General features: G+C 41.7%; 1 protein-coding gene across 2 annotated transcripts in view; it reads right to left on the bottom strand.

Annotated features, from left to right (window-relative positions):
• Positions 1-18,030, bottom strand: part of COG5 (component of oligomeric golgi complex 5) — a 164,811-nt gene that overhangs the window by 3,949 nt on the left and 142,832 nt on the right. For both annotated transcript variants that reach the window (XM_044423287.1, XM_044423288.1), the window contains exons 15-21: positions 16,686-16,796; positions 14,404-14,466; positions 12,425-12,528; positions 10,773-11,010; positions 5,939-6,015; positions 4,581-4,707; positions 3,232-3,311 (exon numbers count right to left, since the gene is read on the bottom strand). In XM_044423287.1, the coding sequence (XP_044279222.1) occupies positions 3,232-3,311; positions 4,581-4,707; positions 5,939-6,015; positions 10,773-11,010; positions 12,425-12,528; positions 14,404-14,466; positions 16,686-16,796 (800 nt within the window). The remainder of the gene's footprint in view (positions 1-3,231; positions 3,312-4,580; positions 4,708-5,938; positions 6,016-10,772; positions 11,011-12,424; positions 12,529-14,403; positions 14,467-16,685; positions 16,797-18,030) is intronic.

Consider the following 18,030-nt stretch of genomic DNA (forward strand, 5'->3'; position numbering starts at 1 on the left):
ATCAGGTGGTGCAAATGCTGACTAGCTGCATTTCCCATTAGATCTATTCATTCTACTGACTTGTATGGAGGAAAGGAAGGCATCTGTAATCACAGAGAAACCATTGAAAAAGAGATCCTATTTCTGGCCTTTATAAATGTTCCTCAGCACAAGTTCAGTTTAAGACTTATTCACCTACAGGAGTAACTTCTCATAGGATGATGATGATGATGACTGAAAAAACTGAACATGGTGTTGTGAGAACTTCAAGCTTCTGATCAATGGTGCATAACTGATCCTTTATGCTCAATTTATTTAAATGGGTCTACTCTAAATATTACTAAATCTGGATGCCTGTATAACTGAAGATGCAGGGAAGGATGACTGCATGCCCAAACTTCCTACAGGATGTCTAAAGTGGGGGATGGCACTTCTCTCTCAGAATGAGTGTGGAACAACACACGTGTGCACACACACCTGATGTGCTGCTTTTCCGTTTGGATGTTAGGTGGACTGGGTTCACACAACCCAACAGGCTACTTTGGGTGACAAGCTAAGGCAGGTTGCCATGCCATGCAAACCCAGCCCTTTTCCTACATGGTGGCTTGTAGGAGGGCAACAAGCCACCCTGACAACCCATAGCTTGTTCCAGGCTCCCAGTCATGGTGGGGAAGAGATGACATGTTAGTCTTGCCCTAGAATACCCAGAGGAAGGCTGAGGGGGAAGAAGAAGGAGCAGGGAATGACCCACGGTGAGCTCAACTATCCGTTGGGCTCTCTGTGGGTTGTTCGCAGAACAACCAAGCCACCATCCCTTATTCCCAGGGTGGGCTGGCATGATGTTTAAATGTGCCCAATGTTGAACAGAAGCACTTGTGCTCTTGTTCTATTACACAGTGACCCTTGCTCCCATAACGGAGAATTGACATAGCAGTAGAGTAGGTGTACAGCGAGAGGATAATGTAAAAAACAGAGAAAAGTCAAGGTCAAACACTGCAAGGGAGAGACATGTGTCAACTACCTAAGCAAACAGTTGTACTGGCATGTTTCATATCCTTGTTTCAGCATCTGGTCATTTAATTTAAACGATTACGAAAGCTGCTATATAGCAAACAACAGTGGAAGAACTAGGAGTTGAACTAAGTGAGCACATACAGAATACAGTTCAACTTGTATTAGAGCCTACTCAAATTGGCCAGAAGAGTTTGCCAGCAATTAGGCATTCTGTGAAACAGACATGCTATTTTGGCTTCTCGGATGGTTTGCTTTTGTTTATAGATCCCACATTTTCATCAGCTAATGGTAGTGAGCTGTTTTGTAATATGAGTGGCCAGCACTATTTTTGCTTGATTCTCAGTTCTTTTCAAACTGCAAACTTCTGAATTTTTCTATTAACAGGAAGATTCTGTACCAGAGGGCACTTGATTTCCATCATGGTTTATTGTCTGAACACAAACATTCTCAAATAGCTCTGGTGAGAAGCCACAGAAAGGAAGGTGGATATTAGCATTTCTGCCAGGCAGAGAGATGTCTCAGCCTTAATCTTTCTTCCTACAGGGAGGACAGTGGTCTGCCTTGCAAGGTTGTTGTCAGCAGAGCTAAGCTAAACCAAAGGTGCTTGGGTGTAACTTTCATTAGGAACCCCTGCCCCCCCCCCCCACATGACACTCCATTATGTGTTTTGGAGTATTTCTAAAGATCAGCAATATTCCTGGACTAAACCAGTTCTGACAAAATTTAAAAATAAAACCCCGCCTTTGTGGGGGGTTTGCACACTTTCCATGAACATTGCTTGGTGTCCAAGCTTTGCATGAAAAATAGAAAATGCTAAGATTTCAAATGCCATGGCAAGCCTGCTTAAACACCCAAGAAATGCCCATTTTTGCATGAAATCTAAAGCCAGTCAAGATCTTAACAAGCACCATTGTTTATCACTTTGCACAATTCAAGTGCCACAGAGCCAATGCAGGATGAAGAACATTTAACTTAGCTCACAGGTCTGGGCTGAGATCTGCATTTGTTAATTTCATCTGAGTTAATGAAACAAGCATAATCCACATGACAGTAGCCTTAAGAAATCTCCCCTGAGCCCTGACTTGCCTTCTCTAACTGCAAGCCTTCCCCAGGTCTCTGTGCTGCACTTGGAAACCCAGAAACAACAGATGTTAGGGAATGAACCTGGAGCTAAGTACATGATCTGCCCCTCCTTTGATAGACTATCCATTTGTCACCCATGTATGCATAATCATTAAAGTACCATTCACACACAAGGAAGCAGGAATCACCTAATTGACTGGCTTCTACTCTGATAAGTCTACAAATAAAATCTAAGCAGGGATTATAATTATTCCTGCTGGCAGCAACACCACTAAAAACAAATCTTGTTTTGGCACCCCAAATGGGCAGAAGGTCATTAGAATCTGAAGCGGCACTAAATTCACTATTCTAAGTGGGGGAAAAAGGCAGGAGTCTATTTCCCTCGCCATTGGTGATGTCAAAACAAACCTACACGCATGTGGAGCATTAGAACATTCTACTATTTTAATTATGTCTTGATCTCTGTTTCTACCAAGCATGTATTTGAAAGGTTCTCTAGTCAGCATGTTTAGCAGGACACAGTTCCCTAGACACACACCTGCTCTCCTCCTTCTGTGTTTCTTCACTCCAGAAAAACAAACTGCTTGATCTTAGACATACTTGACTTGGAAGATGCCTGCAGACTTCAGGAGAATGTCCAGTTTACATTCTCAGAATCGCAACCCAAGAGTCCTTGCATTATTTAGAACACATAACAAAGAGACTTTTGGACAAAGGATGGTCATGGACCACAAACTACTATGGTTTGTGTTAACAGTTGAAACTACTGTTAATGACAAAATTAAAGCAATTTTATGTATTTTTATCAGACCAATTTCTCCTGGAGTAGGTGCATACAAAACAATGACATTGCCTGGAGAGATGGCAAAGAACAGTCAGACCTGGCTGACTTGAAAGCTAATGCTCTCCTCCACAAAAGGAGGTGGCTAAAAGTGTATTGCTTTGCCTGTATAAAGTCACTCATGCCCTCAAACCAATGTGGTAAGCCATAATATCAACAGCATTTTTTTCTTTAAAATGTACACTACATGATGTCCATACATGGTAAGGCAAGGGTTAGGTTGTCCAAGTCATCAATAACAAAAAAGACCACCATTTCCAAGCTGAGATCCTGGAAAAGCTGTTAATCCAACCAAAAAATAAAGTGCTTTTTACCGTATTAAGATGAGCCTGTCCTTCTCTGATGGATGGTCATCAAGCCACCGGGAATAACGGGCAACAGTCCATTCTGCTCTCTTTCATGCACAATAAATAAAAATAATGGCTTTTTGAGTGATGTATATATTCAAAATACACCCCTGACATTTTCACATATTGACCAGAAGTTAATTCCAACAACTGATTGCAATAGGGGGCTGGCATATATTTTAAGAAAAATAGTGATATGCCTAAAAATCTTCAGAGAATGTCAGACAACATGTTACTGGTTCACAGTAAGGTGCTGAACATTATGTGGCTTTAAGCCCAGTTGTTTCCCCACAGTTGCTTGCTTGTCTCCGGGTAACTGTGAGGGAGCCACATGAAAGAGCAGCTCAGAATGAATTCAGTGGTAGCTGAATGGGTCTCAGCTAGATTTTACTTACAGCTGGATTCAACCCTCTTTGATTCTACTCCCTGTTTGTTGCTTTCCACCCTATGAAAGCATCTGTAAAGGCTACTGTTCATTCCAGGAGCTTTCCAGATGAAGCTTTAATTATACTATTGCCCTACCTTCAACTTGGAGGCCTAGTCTTTGGTGTCTTCCTTTCGTAACCCTCCCGTCTTTTCCCACTGCCTCTTCCATCTTTGATCTTACCAGGAAAAACACATTCACTATCAGAAGACATAACCACACAGTGCCTTTTGCTTGTTAGGAACCGTCTTCCTGAAAGTATGCTAGATTGCCATAATCTTTGGGGAGCTATACATTTTCCACTGTTTCCAGTGTGATTCTTTTTGCTATTGCATTCTGACCGATGATTATTAATCTGGAAATGAACAATGGGGAAATGCATCCACTTGGCTCTTAGAATAGAACAAAAGGTAACAGGCTGTTCTTGTCACAACTGCTGCTTAGGAGCATCACTTCCAATATACTGCCAGATGATGACGACATTGCACTTACACCCTGCCTTTCTTCCACTTGCAAGGAATGCAAGGTGGCTTACAAGGTTCTCCTTCTCTCCATTTTATTGCTACAACTACCCTGTGAGGTAGGTCAGAATCCATGATTAGCCCAAAGTCACCCAGTGAGCTTCATGGCTGAGTGGGGACTAGAACCAGATCTCCTGCTACAACCACTATACCACACTGGCCCTCAGAATAAATGTAAGAATAAGAATTAACGTATCTCAGAATATGAATGTAAAATCCTTGTGAACTTCTTCTGCCTTGAACTTAGCAAATCAAAACCAACAGGCTGCAGCAGGAATGTAGGTACAAACAGTTGGTGATGGCTATGAATGAGAAACGGATCTTCCCTGCTGACATAATAGTTAGAAGAAAATGTTGTACAAACTCATTACCTGAAATGGGGATTTTAATTCTGGTGGTGCCCTTGTAAATAAGAACTGGATAACAGTACTGAATGGAATTATCTCCCCCACGGCTGGGCTGCTGGCAATATGTTCACTCGTCTGGAACAACATTGGTCTGAGGGGAGAAGCAAGTGCAAATGATAGAGGCAAAAGGACAAATATATAATGCTTTTGTATCATTTTGTAACATAAGGCCTACCATGGGACACCACTGGTCTTTATGACAGCTTCTGGGTGAAACACTGAACCTGTCTGCATGATCACCACAGCCCACTGCCGCATTTTTGAAGTATTCCAGTACATGCAGGTGGCCATTTTGAATATTCAACCTGCAACCGGGGGGTTGCCATGCTTTGCCATAGGCAGGGGTTGTTTGAGGGTTAAACAATCCCCACATGACCCTGCAGCAAGCCATGGTGATCCCACAACAGTATCCCTATATCTAGCACTCCATTTTTTCCCACAGGAATAAATGACAGCCATTTATCAGAATGGTCGTTTACATATCACAAAAAAGGCAGATTTGCAAGCTCAGAAATGGTCACTATATTTAAACAGAAATAGCATACATCTGATCTATCCAGTCTGCTCTGCTGATGGGTAATACCAAAGCTCTACTCTCTTTTATTAGGGTTCTTTGTCTTTAAACCCAGCTCAGACTAGATTGTCCTTCAAATACGGAACACTGTCAACCATTATAATCTCTTCAAACTTCTTTACAGAGGACTGTCTTCTATCAAATAAGTCACATGACCACACAGACCTTCATTGACACAAGGAAATTAAAGGCATAAATAACACTGGAATGGGAATTAACGCTTCTCTGGCCATTTGGCCTGAAGCCAAGAATGGACCTCTATTTTATTTACACTCTGTTGATAGCAAAAAAGCATCTGAAAAACAAAGCCAGTTCCTTCCCATGCAGTTGTTTCCTGGTCTGCTTCCTAATCTTCATGCTCTCCCATTACCAAATTTGGTAGCTGATCACTTGTAGTAACAGCTTATTATTTTAATTAAACAATCCCCCAACACTGCATCTTAAATTCTGTTTTTTTGTGGGGGGGACAAGTGTGACTACACAGCTCATTATTGTAAGAACTGAGATAAAAAACAAAAGCAAAAAAGGTACAATTTAGCTGACATTTGCATGACAAAATTCTCCGAGTCATAGTCACACTGAATAAAATGTTAAAAGAAAAACACACTAATTTGTTAGCAAGTTTCATGTGATGCCGCCAGAAGGTTTTAATTAAAATCCATAGAAATGAGAAGTCGGCAACTCCATTTAATGAAAAAAATTAAATCTTGTTTCCAGCTGTTAGAAATATTCTTAAAACAGCACTTACCTGAATGACCTTAAGAGTCTGTAAGATTTTCCCAAATCAGACACCCGCCTGCAGAGAGGTGCCACAGCTAACTCCATCTGTAGAAGAAAATGCATTATGCTTCAGTCTGCATTTAGCGTCCTGTGAAAGACTAGGACCCCAGGAACTGGGAAGGGCAGATCTGCAGGTGCTGAGCATCTCACAACAGGGCCAGATTGAGACTGCAACAGCAGAACTAGATACTAGACTGTGTGCCGACTGGTCCGGCGAGGAGTTGCATATCATCCTCCTCTTGGCATCATTCAAGGAGCGCCAAATGGCCATCGGGCTATTATTCTCATTAGCCCTGTGCTGGTAGAGTGGGTGAAGGGCAAGGAGTGGGTGTATTCAGCTCTTTGGCAGCCTCTTTCTCTATATAACTGTTTCAGAACAGGGCAGAGTGTCATCATCCTTCTATAATGATAAACTGGAACCAGCATTAATCCTTCCTTGGCTGGGAAGGAAATGCTTTCCAGTACCAAGCTAGGGAGACATGATGAGTTCCAATATCCCATCAAATTCTACTATTCTGTAATTTATGCTAGTGGCTTCAGAAGGTGGCAAGGTAAGGATGGTTTGCAGGGTTCCAAGGTCAACAGAGGGTTCCCATGGATGGTGGAGACATACGTGCTAAAATCCTGAAGCCAGTTCTGATTCATGTCAGATTTATCTATTTCTCTGAGTACTATGATAAACAACATACAGCAGATGGCAGTGATATTTCATCTCTAGGGATAAAGCTTTTGAGTATCACAGAACAATGCCTGGCTGAGGGCTGCTGAAGCCTAGCATGTACCTTTATCTAAACATCAAGACCTTGTATCAGAAAAGGAAAAAAGGTCCAGGCAGACCCCGGTGCTGTTCCAAAGGCAGATGACTTTCTTAGACTGTGACTGCTAGTGTGGCCAATGGAACAGAAAGGGTAGAAAGTGGGAAAATACATGAGTAGGAGACTGCCTTAAAATGCTTTAAATACAAGGCACCAGAAGGGCAGAGCCAGCTGCCCAACTAGGATAAGGGGCATATAATCTCCTGGGAAGGACCACGCAACAGCCAGCCCTTTCCTTTGGATGTCAGGCCTTTGCACCTTTCAGCAATACTGTGGAATGCAGCCATGGGAAAGAGAAAGCCATGCCTCTCATACGAACAACACCACACCCAAGTATTTGAATCACCAATGATGAATATTACTGTGACATGTCAGAAGCAAGTCTCACTGAACTAAATGGGGGATTCCCGGGTACATGGCTCATGGCCTAAAGCAGTTTTTACTGCCAGAATGAACATCTACCAAGAAACAAATTTGTTCACAAGACAAGGCAGAGCACAGGTAACAGCTTCATCATGCACAAACCATCAGCATCCCCTGCCAATATGCACCAGAGTTCTCTCACTCGCCCTTAGAAGACCAGTTTGCCATTAGGTCATTCGCTTTACATAACTAAAAGGGCTATATAGTTTATCTCACCCTTCTGGGCCAACCATTTGTATTTTAGTGAAGAAAGACCGAATGCATTCTCTATGTTTTATTCCAGCTAACAGCAACTTAACTGGAGAAGGTTCAGAGGAGGGCAAGAATGATGATCCAGGGTCTGGAAACAAGGCCCTATGAAGAAAGATTGAAAGAACTGGGCATGATCAGCCTTGAGGGGAGATATTATAGCACTCTCCAGGAACCTGAAAGACTGTCAAAAAGAGGAAGGACAGGAAATCTTGATTATCCCAGAGTGCAGTATATGGAATAATGGGCTCAAGTTATGGAAAGCCAGGTTCTAGCTGAAAAATGTGGAAGAACTTCTTAACTGTTAGAGCAGTACAAGAATGGAACCAATGACCTAGGGAGGTTGTGGTCCTTCACGCTCAAGGCATTCAAGATGCAACTGGACAGCCATTTGAAAGGGATGGTTTAACTGGGAGTTCTGCACTGAGCAGGGGGTTGGACTTGCTGGCCTTTGGCTCCTTCCAACTCTAATATTCTATGATTCTGTGATTATTTTTGCTAATTAAAGTGAGTCTAACTTTTGTTCCCCCTCCAGTTCATGACTCCTGAGTATAAAGCCTATTTGCTTTAGATACAAAGAAATCTTTGTTTGTCCTTCACCATTTCTGATTCCAACATGTTCATGTTTCAGTCTCTTAATCATACAGAGCTGCATAGCGTTTAAAGACCAGACTCTGACTTCCAACCTAAACTTCTCCAAATTACTGTAACCTGAGTGCACTTGGCTTTGTTATACGGCAACAAAGCTCTTCGTAATGAGGTAGTCAGAAGGTACTACAATTCCCAGATGATGCCTCAAGGTATGTATAAATGTCAAGAAAATATAATTTAATAGGACCTCCCTGACCCCAGCAAATTCCATTCAGCTCAGCTGAAAATTGAACCATGTCTTAAGCACAAGCGATTATTTCCACCTTCCAACCCATTTTCAAGTCCACATTTCTGCAGGGGTCAATGTTTGGACTGTTGATATAAATAAAGTCCATTTTCTTAGTCATCAGGATGCCTTAGACTATGTCACTACCAAATGCAACCCTTCTACACAACCTGGAAGCACTTTTCCATTTCTGAATACACATCCTATCCACCACCTCTAGGATGAGACTGAAATGCTTTGCTTGCGTAGTTTTCCAATAATCAGTGTGTCTTCCACATTGAAAAAAAAATTAATGGAGGTCATCCAAGGGACAATGTGTTTTTTTAAGGAATAAGCACTATTGTAGCCCATGTTTTTCCTTCATGGAACTCAGGAGAACATTTATTATTTATTGGTTAATGCCTATATACCACTTAATATAATAAACTATCTGCACAGGGTTCCCAGGTGGCCTCTCACCCAGATACTGACCAGACTCAGACCTACTGAATTCAGTAAGATGGCCTGATCATGCAGCATCTTATGCTTCAACACTGTGTGTACTTTTTTTACAGCAGAAAAAGAGCTCATCTCTTCCCTCTGGTCGCAATTTGGATTGGCGGCATGGCAGTTGGGGGTATGAGACAGTTGGGGTGTGTGGATCATACGGACCTCAACTTTCAGCTGTCGCGGCGGCCTAGAAATATTGTAATGTTTGGCTGAACATGTTGTGTCCCACATTTTGAGGGAACGAGGCAAAATGACCAGTTTTCAGATTATTCTTATAATTGGGGTATCTTTGATTAGCTATGTCCCAAATGTCAAGGCCTAGCTAAAAAGGAGAGTCAGCTTGAATGAAAATGTCAAGGTGCTGTTAATGGCTTAAAGACCAAGGGTGGGGCATAAATATGACTGTCTCTGCAAATACTTAAATACTAGTTCTCTTTAATTAGTAGTGCTCTGCTGCAGGCAAAAGAGGAGTATAGAGAAATGGTAGACTAAAATGAAGTAAAACAAAAGAGCATTTAAAAACATAGCAGGTGAGGTGTGAGAGAGGATAAATTCAAAACTAGCCAGCTGCAAGTACTTCATTTTGAGAGAAAAGCCAATGAACCTAAGAACAAAGATGTGTTTGGAAAGGTAATGAAAGGATGAATGTTATCATTGAACACCTTCCCTCTTTCGCCTTCAGAACACCTTCCCTCTTTCGATCTTCCCGACACAAAGTGATCTTCCTGACACAGGTGGCTAAGACCCTGCCGCAGCATAGGATGTGTGTAACTGGCAGAGAGCAGTCTACATCATGATCAGCTGCAGTGAATACAAACCCCATTTCATATGTTTCTAAAGAATCCTGCCTGCCACCCATGACTTTCAATCTCAGCTGTACCCGCCAAAGGCCTTCGGAAGCTTATCACAACAGTAAAGAAGAATGCAAAGAGACAGAACTTTTTCAACAGAGATAGCCAAAGTCTCAAGGTGTCTGATATCAAATGTCAATCTTGGCATTCAATACTCTAGCCAAATGTGCACCCAATCCCAATTTATGACAGCCATAATTTCTGGTTCTGCTTTTTACAGATGCAGAATACAGGTGTTGTTAGGTGAGCAAGAGAATACAGGGCACGGAGGCAGCCACGGAGCTCTACGTGTTGGTGCACCCTGTTTCTAATGTTATGAGTCCTTGATGCGAGTGAAGGAAGAGAGTGCAAAAGTTGGCTTGAAACTCAACATTAAGAAAACTAAGATCATGGCATCTGGTCCTCTCACTTCCTGGCAAACAGATAGGGAAGAAATGGAGGTAGTGACAGATTTTATTTTCCTGGGCTCCAAGATCATCGCAGACGGGGACTGCAGCCAAGAAATTAAAAGACGCTTGCTCCTGGGAAGGAAAGCTATGGCAAATCTAGATAGCATACTAAAAAGCAGAGACATCACTCTGCCAACAAAAGTGCGTACAGTCAAGCCTATGGTTTTCCCAGTTGCAATGTATGGCTGTGAAAGCTGGACCATAAGGAAGGCTGAATGCCGAAGGATTGAGGCCTTTGAATTGTGGTGCTGGAGGAGACTCCTGCGAGTCCCCTGGAACACAAGGCGATCAAACCGGTCAGTCCTAGAGGAGATCAACCCTGACTGCTCTTTAGAAGGCCAGATCCTGAAGATGAAACTCAAATACTTTGGCCACCTAATGAGAAGGAAGGACTCCCTGGAGAAGAGCCTAATGCTGGGAACAATAGATGGCAAAAGAAGAAGGGGACGGCAGAGAATGAGGTGGCTAGATGGAGTCACTGAAGCAGTTGGTGTGAGCTTAAGTGGACTCTGGGGGATGGTGGAGGACAGGAGGGCCTGGAGGAATGTTGTCCATGGGGTCGCGATGGGTCAGACACGACTTCGCGACTTAAAACAACAACAACAGCACATGTGAGAGAATCGAAATAGGACCGGTCCCCTGCACCTACCTGTGCAAAGTCAGCAGCCAGCCGCATTTTCCCGCCTTCACCCAGAGGCCTTAGCAGGCTAGCATTGCGAATAAAAATTTCAATAGCTCTCTGAGCAATGGCTTCGGTACTTGCATAGACAAAGTCGTAGCACTCAAAGTGCCTGAAGTAGTCATTCATGACTCTCGCTATGAAACCTTGTAGCTCTTTCATGTACAAAGAACAAGGGATATCAGGCTTCCCTGAAGTGGGTAGTGATCTACCAGAACAAACAAAAAAGGGAAAGAATGTTAATTTGCTATTTATAGCAAGACAACAGTGCTTGTTGCTTTGTTGTTTCATGCTTATCCTGGAAAAGACAACAGCAATGGCAGAAAGAATAACAGCATCTCTTTTTAGCCTAGAAAAATAAGAGATGCTTCAGGCAGCAGCATTTCAAACATTTCCCCCTCGGTTACCGCAGTTCCCACATAACAGAATGCTTACCCAGCTACTGACTTGTTCTCACTGGCCAAACACCTGCTGCTTTAAATCCTTCACCTAAGCGCCCCAACCATTGCCCTAATTCTTTAAGAATGGCCCCTATCATGCCAGGCTACCTGCTGTGGCCTCCACATCTCCTTGTCTGATCATCCTTAAGCTGCCTAAGCCATTACCAGAAGGTTGTGGGGTCCAGTGTGGAGTTCTCCCATTAATCTGAGCAAGGCTATATTTGTCCTCTTCCACAGCATCAGGGAAGATCCATGTTTTCCCCAAAACTCCATATAAATGATAAGGAAACTAGTGTAGCGAGAGCCATGCAGGGTCAGACCAAAGGCCTGGTTAGGCTAGCATTCTGATCCCACAGAAGCCAAGCAGATTCCTCTGGGACACTCACAAGCAGGGCATGAGTGCAACAGCACCTTCCCACCTGTGTTCGACTCATACTATATTGCCAGGTCGACTCATATTATATTGTTTTATACTGTTCTTATTTATTATTGTGAGCTGCCCTGAGGCTTCGGTGAATGGGGCGGCATAGAAGCCTTCTAAATAAATAAATAAAATAAATAAATATTCTTCAGCAGCTGACATTCAGGTGCATGTGCAGGTGGAATTCTTGTTCAACACCTTCTCTGTGGCTTACATCTGGCATTCTCGCTCATCTGAGAATCATCCCAGGATAGGAAGAATGCCGTCTAGGCTTGAAAGACCAGTGAAAGTCACACTGGATTGTTTCCAGACAGAGCTTATTGAGCATATGTTTCTCTATTAATTTTCTGTTGAAATAAATCAGCACAAAGAAAACAATCAAAATCTAACTGTCAAAAATGAAATTTGTGTCCAATAGTTTTCACTGCCTACTGTAATGTTAAACAGATGTAATTTTTAAATGGACAGTATCCGAACCTTTCTCATGAAAATATTACAAACTAAATAACCAATACAATCCCCTTTTCAGCATTTTGGCATCCTCTTCCCATGTTTTATTAAAAAGATCCTGTCTGTTTTTGCTGTTCTGGCAGACAGGTAATTAGAATAGCATGCACTCTGGCAGCTCGACTGGAGTACAGCTTGGTTGCTAAGAAGGTGCGTGTGTTGCAAGGTCACTGGGGTAATGTTATCTCTGCTTTTTACAGGGTACACCTATCATATACATGTCTAAGAGAAAACTGAAGGGGTGACTCCATTACCCGGAAAAGTCTTCCTGATGCATAGTGATGATAATAGCCTCGACTGAGTCGCTAACTGAGTTCAGCAAAGGTTGCACAGCATTTCCCATCAAATCATGGACTGTCTAGAAGAAGCATAATCAAGGATGAAAAACAGTGAGGAATAAAGAAACAAATGAGACAACAATATGTTTCTACTCCATGGGTTTCAAGATACAATAAAACTGTAGAAAGTTGGACTAAATCTGAACAGTGCTGTCTTCTATTATGATATTATACACAGAAATAGATGCACATCCAAGTATTGTGCTACCTAGCTGGAAATCTTTCCATTCCCCTTATGTGGAGCAGTAGGTTGAAGATAGGCCAACGAAGAATGAGTCATTTATAATACAAGAAAGCGTTCAGAGAAGTTTAACATGAAGTGACAGTCATTTCCAGAGCTTTATGGAAGCTGAAGTATGGATTCTGGGTCATCATCCAACAACAGATTTACCCAATCTTACCTTAAATTTGGGGGGAGAAAAGAAAACTGATATACTGAAAGAGAATAGCATAGGCATTTCATACATAAATAAATAAGTGGCATTTTAAATGGGTAATGCATTGTCTTTTCCCTTTCTGGGTATGTTGCATGTTTCTATGCATTTGATACACCATTAAAAAAAAAATAAAACTCATTCAATCTCTGTAACAGGAAAAATTAAGAAACATACTAGCTTCCTGACAACAACTGATATTAAGTACTTTTGAACCCTATCCTTAATTCTCTTCTACTGAAATATACAGGATTGCAAAGTGCTTAGTTCTGGTTAGATCATGTTCTACCTACACAGAGAGTAAGTGTTTGGAGGCATTGCCTAACATTATTTTAGACATAACGATTCTTAGATATAATGCACAACAATTCTGCTCACAGAAAGGTAACTCTTGGCACTTGCTAATGGAAGTGAGGTGAGGGGAGACAATTTACCAATATCCCTTCCTTCCTACCTCAAAAATCTGCTTCAGAACTTTGGGGGACTCTCTGAAACAGAGTAGGAGGCTGCACATGATCTGCTGAAAATTGACATCTTCCCATTAGTGGAGACATAAGCTAGAATGAAGACCTATCACTTCATGGATGGAGCTCTTCTACAAAAGGACTTTTGGATTTAATCCAACATAATTATTAAGCCTGTACTATTCCACTAATCTAATATACATATTTCCAGATGTAGCTATTTTAAAATTATGCCTATAACATCCTTCAAAATATTAGTCTTTGGCTTTGTTTGTCCTAGAAATTGTTGTGCATTATATCTAAGAGCAGACCAATATATTCCATTATTATATATTCAGATATATAATATACAGTAGAGGATCAAAGTGTTCATGAATGATGAGACTGGCTAGGACAAGGCCCAAGTACCTTAGTACTCTGGAATGTCTTCAAAAAAAACAAGAGACTGACAGAATTGCATCATTTTCCTTCCATCTCCAATGAAAAATAGAAGACTGGACAGACCACTGAAGAATGGGAATGGAGACTTAAACATAAACAAGGAATAAAGAAAGAATAAAAGCATAGGTAAACCAGGAGAGAGAAGTCAGTGTTTCTGTGGAGGTAGGAAGAAGCAAAGCAAAGCAAAGCGAACTGCCTGTAAACTGAGGATCACACACGTACTTGGCTTAGGTTCCCTGATCTGCTCCCATCCAGATATATTAGAGTCCAACTCCCATCATCTCCAGACAGCAGTGGTTATGTTGGGTGCGGATGATGGTTGCAGACAAACAAATTTGGAGGGTTAATGTGCTGGGAAAAGTTGCGCTAACCTTACCAAACATAGGCTGCAAATCATTTCAGGAAAAAAAGGTGAACAAAACGGCTTTTCTTAACTCAGTTCCAAAGAATTTAAAACAAAATGCTAACAGACATATTGTAAGTTCCTGCTTGTCGATTATTATTAAGTGTGGGGAAACCAGAAGGCTTCAAGTCTATCTCTGCGACTTTCACTCACCTTCAAGGTTGTGCTAATAGTTTCTTCTGAAGCCGCTGGAAAAGCAGTAAGGCTGGACACAACCTAAAAAGATGAGCAGAACAAAACTTTACCATTCATTAATGCCTCAGGAATCCAACTCGTATTTTTATGACAACAGTGGGCCTCTCCCCACATGGCTTCTGGGTACCAGCAAATGTTTGTCTCACCTCCTCACCCCAAATCAGCCTTCTTTAATCTGGAGGCCTCTGAATGTTACATAGCTATTTGACTTGCTGGGAGAATGGCAGTTGCAATCCAACATATCAAACATACACCAGGTTGAAGAAGGCAGATCTTACCCTGATTCTGGACTAGGTAAAGTGCATGAGTCCTTTTGGCATATTATATTACACCCAACTGCCTTGGCTAATCCCACAGGCAAGGGCCTTGCATCTTAGTAGAAACCTAGAATCATTAGGATCTCTGCCTGTAATGCAAATCACACAACATTTCCTGAAAATATTAACCCTAAGTCTAATTTCATGATAAAAACGCTGCTGTGCAGCTATGCATAAATAGGACAAAATGTGGTCAGTTCCTCTGATCCTCATGGACCTGCATGATTTTTAAGTGCACTACCTAAACACCCAGCTTTTAAATGTATCTCACCCCTGCTTCTGGCAGCATGTTTGTTGTCACACACAAAAAATCTATCTGTTCCTCTATAACTTCTTCTAACATTCTCAGTATTTGCATTCAAGCAGTGTTCACAATTTTTTTCTTTTTTGCAATTCAGTTTAAGATTTGTTTTTATTCAAAAATAATTCAGTGAAGCATTCTGAAATGCATAATTTCAAACTTGTGAGGCAAACCACTCATTTATATTTTACAATATTTGCATCTGAATACAATCCAATATATAGCATTCCTAATGATAAAATTAATGAGAGAAATACCAGCTTTTTCTTGGTTTCTCATGCTTTTAGGATATGACCTCTAGCCTAAAAACTATGGCTAGCATCCAAAGAGAAATCCAACTAGTTCTTGGCTTTGGGCTCTTGCTTCTCAAAAACCTGCTGCTATGCCACAGGGCAGGGCATTTCAAAATGGGTGTAACTTACCTTCCAGTGTAATTGGTGAATTGGCATGTGGGTTAACTGTTTAAAGGAGTCGGGATCAGAAATCCCATGCAGCATGCCTAAGTTCTGTGGCAAAGCTCCAGTAGATCTTTGAATCCTAGCTCAACTGAAACCTTAAATGGCCTTTCCTATAGCAACTACACAGCAATCTGTAATCTAAACAAATGCATCAAGAATAATGCAATCTGTCCAGTTCTATCACAGTCTTGTGAATTAGCAGAGAACATGAAAGAAAGAAGCAGTTCAGAAACAAAGAGAAGCAGCAGAAAAGGCAAACATAACTGGTTCTATTAAGTGATTGTATTTAGCCAGTCAGGGCCAGCATCAAGAATAGGCATGGCTGGACACCTGCCAAGGACCCACATCCTAGCAGGTGTCCACCGGCAAGGAATCCTTTGTCCCTTCCCGCTCGGTTATCTGCCTCTCACTCTGAACAATGGCGGGGGTGGTAATGATGAGCAATAGCCACCAATGTTGACTTGCTCTCTGCCCATCAAGCAACCCAGTAGTAGCCTTGATGGGAAAAACGGAGGAGCAATAGCATCAAGTGACAGTGATGGTACGGCAGATTCACCCAGGGTGGAGGCCCCTGAAAATGTCTTATCGAAGGCCCTCAAAACCTGAAGCTGGCATTGCAGCCCATCTGCCAGAAATAGACAGGAAAACTGGACTCCATCCCAACATTAACAGGAACCCATTGAGAAGTGTTTAGGCATCCTCCTCAGTTCAGAATTTATGGGGAAGAATTACAGCGGAACTTAACAAGTACTTAAGCATTTATTTATTTATTTATTTATTTATTAAAACATTTCTATGCCGCCCCATTCGCCGAAGCCTCGGGGCGGCTCACAACATAAAATTAAAATACAAGAAATAACAATATAAAATAAGTTGCCCTGGCCAGATAAAATAAGCAAATAATATTAACAATTAAAATGATGCTTAAATAAAAAGGTCTTCGCCTGGCGCCGAAAAACAAATAATGACGGCGCCAGGCAGACCTCTCTGGGGAGCGCATTCCATAGACTGGGCGCCGCCGCAGAGAAAGCCCTCCTCCGAGTACCTACCCTCCTAATTTCTTTCACAGAGGGTTCCCGGAGAAGGGCCTCTCCCGCAGATCTCAAGGGGCAGGCGGGCATATATGGATGTATATATGGGTGTAAGCGCATCCTTAACACTTACTTTTAGCACTGACTGGTGTAATCTGTACAGTGAATTTACTACAGCCACGTTTCTTCTTTGTCCTTCAGTTAATGGCCCAATCACCTGGCTAGCCTCTCCCTGTGTAGACAGCTGCAGTAAACAGACAAGCAATGCAGATTATTTCTTTTTCAGCTTATGGATCCAAATGCATAAATTTCTGTTCTCTAAATGAAATGAAAGGGAAAATTAGGTTACATTTCATACAACTTTAATTCCCAGCTAAAGTATTCTGGAATTATTATTTTGGTATTGTTCTATGGAAGATGGCATCTTGCAGTTTAAGCTGTACTCTTGCCTCATAGTCTCTGAACATGGGATGAATCCCAAGTTAATGCAGTTAGTATCTCCCTTTGCTGAGACAAGTTGTGAGTTATGAAAATGTTGAAAAGGTGGAGGAAAGAGAGTTAGCTTTCAGTTCCATTCCTTCAACCAAAGGATCAAGAAGGACATTTTTGTCCCTGATGCTTCTGGTGCAACTACACCACTGGATTCTCAATGCACGCACTGATTTTCGGTGCTTTAGATTTGTGCTACTGCGTACTTCCTTTCTCTTACAGTTATTTTCCTCCATTCTTTTGCAAATATGTGAGCTGATAGGTAACTATTAAGTATACACTTACTATTTGGAATAGTAATTTTAAAAATTACAACTCCAATTATACATTTTTGAGGCACTGATTTTTTGAAGACATGAAACGAGTGACTGGTCTTCCAAAGTACTGTTTAGTCACCAGTGGAAGTAGTCCCTGGTGAGATCACAAAAAGTGAACGACTGTGGACTTTTTTGTTCTGCCTTTGCTGAGTGGCTTTGTGGCCCTTGATAAAAATCCACAAAAAATTGCCCAGCTGGGTATGGATGTCATAACAACCAAACATGGGCAAGAACAACCATAAAACAAGCCATGAGTTCTCAGGGTTAAAATAACAAAAAATAAGCCATCCTGCAGAAACTATGCCATGTTCAAACAACACAACAAGGAACCATGGAGAGTTGCCACACCTTGCGAACCTGTATCTTCAGGTGTACATGGCCTGCCTTAGAGAACTTACCCTGTCACCTGGAAGACATGAGTCTAGAAGTGTGAGTGCATTCAAACAATTCAACACTTGACTCTAGAATTCCTAACCCTGGGGAACAGATGTGCTCATCCTCCCAAACAAGGATCAAAAATTAAGACAACTCCTAAAGTAATCTTTTGTAAGAGCATTACTTAATATAGGCATTGCAAACTACCAGCTGGCATAGAATGTTACATTACAAAAATAAAATTCTGGTGGGGGGAAATGATTTCTCTCCCACAGTATCTCAAACACAGTCTCATTT

This window comes from Varanus komodoensis, unplaced genomic scaffold (genome assembly GCF_004798865.1).
Source record: "Varanus komodoensis strain SLA01 unplaced genomic scaffold, ASM479886v1 scaffold13_3, whole genome shotgun sequence".
NCBI classification, from domain to species: Eukaryota; Metazoa; Chordata; class Lepidosauria; order Squamata; family Varanidae; genus Varanus; species Varanus komodoensis.